We start from the raw sequence: 7,512 nt of genomic DNA on the forward strand, positions 1-7,512 counted from the left end.
GCACTGAAGAAGGACTAGTGTTATATATATAAGGCACTGAGGAAGGACTAGTGTTGTCCGAAGGACTAGTGTTGTCCGAAAGCTTTGGTTCTATTTCTGGTTGTTTACTTACGTTTACTTTTTAGCTGTTGCTTATCATTTTTGTATCTCTAGATCCAGCCATTGTTTCCCACAGCATCGTTGTTTTCCAGTATTTTGCCTTTTAATCTATATAAGGCAATATATATACACAGCCCAGGTGTGAATGCAAATAGTGGAATACAACCTATGTGGCTCGGTTTCAGTAGATACAGAGAATATTTTGTCATCCTTAACGCGTCTACGAAATTCTTACGAGACAGCACTAGTCCGTGAATTTGTGAACAAGATCGGAGATCTAAAGATGCAATCTCTACCGTGCATCAATGGCGGCCCGCTGGATCTCAATAGAGATTCTTTAATAATATATACATTTAAGAAGGCAAATGGGAAAAACCCATAAAACAGCAAACGGCCACATAATGCAAAACTATTTAAAATTAAAACGGAACAGTAGAGAGAATCCGATCAGAATGACAAAATAAACTAAGCAGTACCTTAAGGAGAAGGTAGTATCGCTAAGGGGAAACTAAAACGACGATAAGGAGAAATCATAGACAAAAGAGTTTCCCCTTAAGAGCCGAATAAAAGATATATATATATATATATATGTGTGTGTGTGTGTGTGTGTGTATGTATGTAACCAAATATATAGATATAAAATAAAAAGAAAATAATTTTATATGCGTCAATTGTTTGTTTAGGGGGGGTTTTTCCCAATTCACATACAAAGCTTCTTTTAGTTTCAGTTGATAGGGTGTATTCGCAGAGTCTTAAAAGATACATTTAACTTATCACCAATGCCCACCATTGTGGTTTTTGCTTTGTTATTTACAGTATATGTATATATGTATTATTATGAAATATGAAAGGATAATAAAAAGAAAGAAAAAAAATGACCCTACTAGAAATGTCTTTCCTAGGTTCATTATAAAGTTCCATACCAATAAATCAATCCAATCAAATGTATATTTATTAATTAAATTTTATGTTTCGATAGGCTGTGAATCCTTGTGTTATGTGGCAGTCCGTTATTTGCGTATTTTTCTTATGGTCACTGAGCCTTGAAGTGCAATGTAAAGGTAGTATAATACAAAGCAGTTTAACTAAATTTAAATGGATGAACATTGTATTTCATGAAAATTATTGTTTAAACAATATTGCAAAATCGATCAAATATTTAAAAATTGTATTGTATTATATAATCCAACTTAATACCAAAATGGTTGCATTAAGCCCTGTATAAGTCTAATATATTATTATTATTATTATTATTATTATTATTATTATTATTATTATTATTATTATTATTATTATTATTATTATTATCAAATGGATGAATTCTTGTAATTGAAAATATTTGAAATAAAATATAAATCTTACATCCAAGCTTTCGTACTCAGCAACTTCTTCAGGAAAACTTGTCACATGGTCATTGAAGCATGCAATAGAATTTGCACTTCCTCTAGTACTGTCGGTAGCTCGTATTCACGGTCACGATTGAGGGTGGGGCGCCTAGTTTTGGTCTGAATTTCCATAAATTCTCTTATTTTTCTTGGCCAATACCTATCTTCTCGGTGAAGTTTTTTTTCTCTAGTCTCCACGTGTTCAGAAAATCTTGATTCCAGTGATCTGGCAGTTTCACCCACATTATTTTTTATGAACAATCGATCTGATATGGCGCCACATGTTTTGTGTCGGGGATTAGAATCCTCAGGGTGAACCAGCATGGATCTTAGTGTGTTCAATTGTAGTAGGAACTTATGCCATGTTTTCGGAAAATGTGGGCGATCCTGTCTGGTGTTTGATGGATCTGATAAGAGTGATGTGGCTGTTATTCCATATTTTTTGCTTATGATTTGGGGATGTGTAACGCCCAATTCAATGACGGTAGAAGCAGTGGGGGAGGCAGGGGGCCATTGGCCCACCCACTTTTTATACCTGGGGGCCTGGGCCCCCACTTTTCTGACTGCTCCCAATACCAGTGACATTTTACGAACGCTGCAATGATTTGGTGCTTAGACACCTTGTTTATTTGCGTCTTATAAATTGACCTATTATTATCATTATAAAATATATATATTTTTTTTCATTTTCTAACGAGCATTACAAGTTGAAACCCACCCTCAAGCATGAAGAAAAAAATCGCCTTCCTTAGTAAATTCTGTATTTAGACATGGGGGGAGGTAGGCACTCTTAATGGAGCGGCGCTCTAGTTCTCTTTATGCTAACCACGAAGATGTATATAGTAAGTGTAACTGATTGGCTTACAGTAAACTTTCAAACTAGCGGAATACAACCACATTAAACTCCATCTAAATTTAACAAAAACAGTAAGATAATTAATTAGGCAATTTTTTAAAATAAAGTTCTCTGAAGGTTAACTACAGAATTTACAGACGCTGTAGTTAATGTGTTACAGGTTGTAAAAACTGTATTGAGTAAAAACAATCTTTCGAATAAAAATATCTTTCGCTTGACATTAGGAATTAATCATTGTGATACAAAATGATAGGCTATGTCAAGTGTTATATTGAACAGTGGCAGATTCAAGGGGGGAACCCTGTCAGCACGGGCCCCAACATTCTATTTTTTCAAAATTTATTAAATTATATAATCACAAATTTTCTTACTTCAGCCCCAACCACGCCGCCACGCCCACCTCAGCCCCACCAATAAGTGGTAAATAATTGAGCTCTCCTTTCGCCGACATGCTGTATCGCCACTGAACTCATGGGTGCACTCCCTCTCTTAACTGAAATTTGTCACCCTCTTTTTTTATTTTTCGGCTTGACTGACGGGGGGGGGGGGGGGACGGGCCCTCATCCCCCCCCCCCCACTGGATCCGCGTCTGTCATTGTCACTTTTACTGAGTTTTAGCGTGTTTTAAGGTGCCTCGCACTTTTGGTACATTCCTGCAGTTATACTTCGTCCTGCCTCGCATGAATTGCAGTTGACGTAGTCACGAGGATAGATGGCTTGCATGAATCTATTTTCTCTATGCATGAATCATGCTGCGCTGACTCGCAGTTTGTCAATACCCGTGGCCTCCAGTGGTTTAAAATAGAAGCTAATATTTTCGAGGCCTTATATGTGATACTTCCAATACACTAGTCTAAGCGGGTAATGTTCCTTGTGAATTTTGGGCGTTTCATTTCTGAAGTAGGGTAGATTTGATATTTTATTTGTTTATAGTGTCCCTTCTCGAGTCCACGATATTCTTAACTGATCTTTGTTGCTTGGAGTTGGGTCTCCGTTTAATTTGGAGTGGCCTATGTGCTATTGTCATTTTTAACAAAAACTTCATTTTATCCTGATGAGTGGTGTTAAGGATAACAGTTGAATTTCCCTTGCCCGCCGGCAGGATCGTGATCTTATTGTCTTTCTTAAGGGTGAGTATTGTACTTCGTTCTTCCACAGAGATGTTACTAATGGGTGGGTGAGTAGGGGGTGGGTAGCTTAGCGTTTCTAACGCACCTCGCGACCTCCACACGATGCTATTTGCCTTCGTGGGGTTCATCATACCAATTTTCCTACACGCCACTTCGGTGTTGGTTAGAACTTCTTTTTTTTCAAAATTTGTTTGGTTACTACGGCAAGTTAAGGACCCAACCTCAATCGTGACCGTTGTTGATACGAGTACTAAATTTACTCTTTTTAAGTAACATACACAAAACATTATTATAATATTATTATTATAAGACTTTCAAATAATCAAACACAATAATAATAATTATATATATACATATATATATATATATGTATATATATATATATATATATATATATAATTGTTAGAAAGAAGATGTCAAGAAGCCACATCGTGTGAGGAGTGTTTTTTGATAAATACTAAATGCCACTGGTGCTCGCAAGAGGTAAGGTACCGTACTGATTTAAATGTGGGTGAACGTATATGTATTTAGTGATATGTGATGGATAACAGACCAGTTATCACATTATTATTAATTATTATTATTATTATTATTATTATTATTATTATTATTATTATTATTATTACTATTACTATTATTATTATTATTATTATTATTATTATTATTATTATTATTATTATTATTATTATTATTATCATTATTATATCGTGAGAAGAGTGTTTTTTGATAAATACTAAATGTCACTGGTGCTCGCAAGAGCAGACCTGTCAACCCGTACGGTACGCATTCGCCGTAAGTCTTACGCATGCATTCTAATCAAATCTTACGGTCTTGCGCAAACACCGGCAAAACTTACGCTTTAATCCTATAATTTCAGTAAATTTTCTTTATTTTTCAATTTGATGCCCTTCATTATCTTAAACTATCTATCAATAACTACTGTTTCTGAGATCATTATACACTCACTAATATCGATTAGATATGTATGTCAAGCCAAAGAGTCCAAGCCGAACGACCCCGATTGGGAGCCCTTGGCGGCCCCTGGCCCCAGCCACAGTTCGTGGCTTCGGCACACATTATGTGTCACCCGATCCTATTCTTTGAAATTTTTCAAGGTTGACAGGTATGCAAGAGGTAAGGCACTGAATTAAAGGGGGGGGGGTGAATGTATATGGCCATCATTTATTTTACTTTAGTGATATGTGATGAATAACAGACCAATCATCACATTATTATTATTATTATTATTATTATTATTATTATTATTATTATTATTATTATTATTATTATTATTAATAGTAGTATGTCGTAGTAGTAGTAGCATTATTGTTATTATTATTATCATTATTATTATTATTATTATTATTATTATTATTATTATTATATTATTATTATATAGGGGTTCTTAGAACCAAGGTGTGATCTAAGAGAGTCTCTGAAGAATGCTGGTTGTAGAGCAGAAGATCAACAGACTCCTAATACAACCATTCGCAAAACACGGGTGATTCAAACAATTCAGATAATTATAACAAAAATGATGATGAATAGAGGACGATAAAGATGATGATAATAAAGATAATGATGATAATAATGAAGATGATGATTACAATGCTGCAGATGGTGAAGATGATTATAATGATAATAGATCATGACGATGATAATGGCAATGCCGAAGATGATGAAAACGATAACAATAGAGATGTTGGTGGTGCCGATGTTGATGTGGACGATGTTGTTGTTGTTGATGACTTTAAAAGTCTATTGAATTTAATATTTCCCGATTAATAATTACTTCTTGTCCAATTAATTGGTTAACAGGCTGATAGCTTACGTGATGCTACAGCAACAGATAAAGTGCCAGTACAATTAACACCTCAAGAAATATTCATGAAGTTACGACCAGGTAAATGGAAAGTAATTGTTGCAAAATTTGTGAAGAAGTATTTCTATCCTTTCATTTATTTATTTATTTTTTGCATCATATTTCTTAAAAGGGTGATTTTTCACAAAAGCTAACCTACTTAGACTATCGAATGGCAAAACAAGATGGCGGCTTTTCTGCAACACTTACAATGGTCTCTACCATTAGTTAGCTTTTGCTATTTTAATCCTTCCACACTACATGAATTTTACATTTCGAGATAGAGGATCATGTGCTGATCACTCTGAGCTGTTTCATCCCAGACTTAACCCCGATTTACCTCATCATTTAGTGAAATATGGACTGAATTATTGCTTGAGATTCCAGCCTACAGTAGCCTGCTCGTTTTGCATGACTGTTTATCATATATGCTGATGCCTTTTGTTCCAGTGACTTTGTTCTCAGAAAGCACATGGCTTCACACCAAGCATCCAGGCCGGTGTAGTGTAATGTAGTATTAAGGTTCAATGGTATTAACTTGCATAACCATTGGAATCGATACCCTTCACCTGATAAATGCCTTAAATTGGTTTGACAGTTTTAATGGTCAACTTGAGTATACAGATAATCTAATAATATAACTGGACTTTGTATAACTTTACCCTAGTCAGTTGGACTTGGCCTTTCTCACACTATGAGTTTATGATTGTCAGTTTTGAGCCTAAGCTCTGAAGTTTAATTGTGATACATCTTAATTAGCAGTTTTTTGGTAAACAAGTTATTAAATCACAGAGAAAGAATTTCTCTATGATCCAATCAGAAACTCTAAAAGTATGGGGTGACTTACTTGAGACACACCCCCATTACCTAAAGTATAATAGGCAAACACCCCCATATCACTGAATCAGTAATCAGTAGTCAGTAGTAACTCCACTCTAAAAGGGTTCTCTAACATCTGAAACCTGGAGTTTAGCTGATTGTAACCAACGTACAGTTTGTGTGAATAAAAGTTTGCTGTGTACTAAAAGGAACTGTGCCTACTACTCATTCAAAGTCGACAACAACTAACAGATATTTAACAGTAGGACCGGTTCGGCCGTGAACAAGTTCGGCCGCGATATATTTGTATGGAACGCCAAGTAGGCGAAAAGCTGTGTATGCTGTACGTGCGTGTGTGTGGTTAACGTATTGCTGCTACAGTATCCATTATTTCATGTTTTATTGTTAGGTCTTAATATGCTGCCAAATAATTAATGTGGTTTTAATGAAATCAGGGCATTATTATGCTGCCATTAGTTTGCCAAAACAGTGGGTTTTGACAAACTAGAGTATGTACCACTGAGTCAAAAAGATTGATATTATCCACACTCATTTATGTAAATAGTCCAGTAAGTTTGAAACCTGAAATATTTTCATGGAGTGAGAACTACTGTCAACATCAACTTGATGCCGAGTTGACCTGCTTCCGCCTAGAATTACTGAAAATTAAGGCAGGGAGTTTGGATTATAGGCCAGATGTGTATAAGAGACAGATAATGTACTAGCACTATCAGGTGACATACAAGAAACGCCTGGACCAGAAGATAATATACCAAGGCACCAAGATCGCAATCCACTCACTGTTCTCAACCTCAGCTTGGATTTTCAGAATATAATCATTGGAATCGATACCCTTCACCTGATAAATGCCTTAAATTGGTTTGAATCAGTAATCAGTAGTCGTAGTCAGTACAGAGTTGAGCTAACTCCACTCTAAAAGGGTTCTCTAACATCTGAAACCTGGAGTTTAGCTGATTGTAACCAACGTACAGTTTGTGTGAATAAAAGTTTGCTGTGTACTAAAAGGAACTGTGCCTACTACTCATTCAAAGTCGACAACAACTAACCGATATTTAACAGTAGGACCGGTTCGCGATTTTTTTTCCCGTACGAAACATTTACATGAAACTCGGCTGAATCGACCCGAAAATCTCATTGCAGAATTCAGGATGTCAAAAGGTCATCAAAAGATAAACGTCTACAAAACAACTTCTGAGAGAACGTCGCTGTCTATTTTTTTTAATACATTGATGTTACCATGTTAATACCAATGGGTCGTTTAAAATGACATATAATATTTGATTAAGCTGCACGAGTAATGAAAAGTGTTATTTTAACTTGAGTTACATACTATGACAATTT

At 35.4% G+C, this 7,512-nt stretch overlaps 1 protein-coding gene across 1 annotated transcript in view; it reads left to right on the plus strand.

The window, feature by feature from the left end:
• The window catches only part of LOC117100508 (integrin beta-1-like), a 54,022-nt gene that overhangs the window by 8,423 nt on the left and 38,087 nt on the right, over positions 1–7,512 (plus strand). Inside the window, exons 2-5 of the mRNA XM_033240239.1 lie at positions 1,079–1,160; positions 3,877–3,953; positions 4,870–4,971; positions 5,289–5,373. Coding sequence (XP_033096130.1) covers positions 1,097–1,160; positions 3,877–3,953; positions 4,870–4,971; positions 5,289–5,373 — 328 coding nt within the window. The 5' untranslated portion in view covers positions 1,079–1,096. The remainder of the gene's footprint in view (positions 1–1,078; positions 1,161–3,876; positions 3,954–4,869; positions 4,972–5,288; positions 5,374–7,512) is intronic.

The sequence above is a fragment of the Anneissia japonica genome, unplaced genomic scaffold, assembly GCF_011630105.1.
Source record: "Anneissia japonica isolate Jap-2015-1 unplaced genomic scaffold, ASM1163010v1 scaffold685_len2926416_cov193, whole genome shotgun sequence".
Classification (NCBI taxonomy): Eukaryota; Metazoa; Echinodermata; class Crinoidea; order Comatulida; family Comatulidae; genus Anneissia; species Anneissia japonica.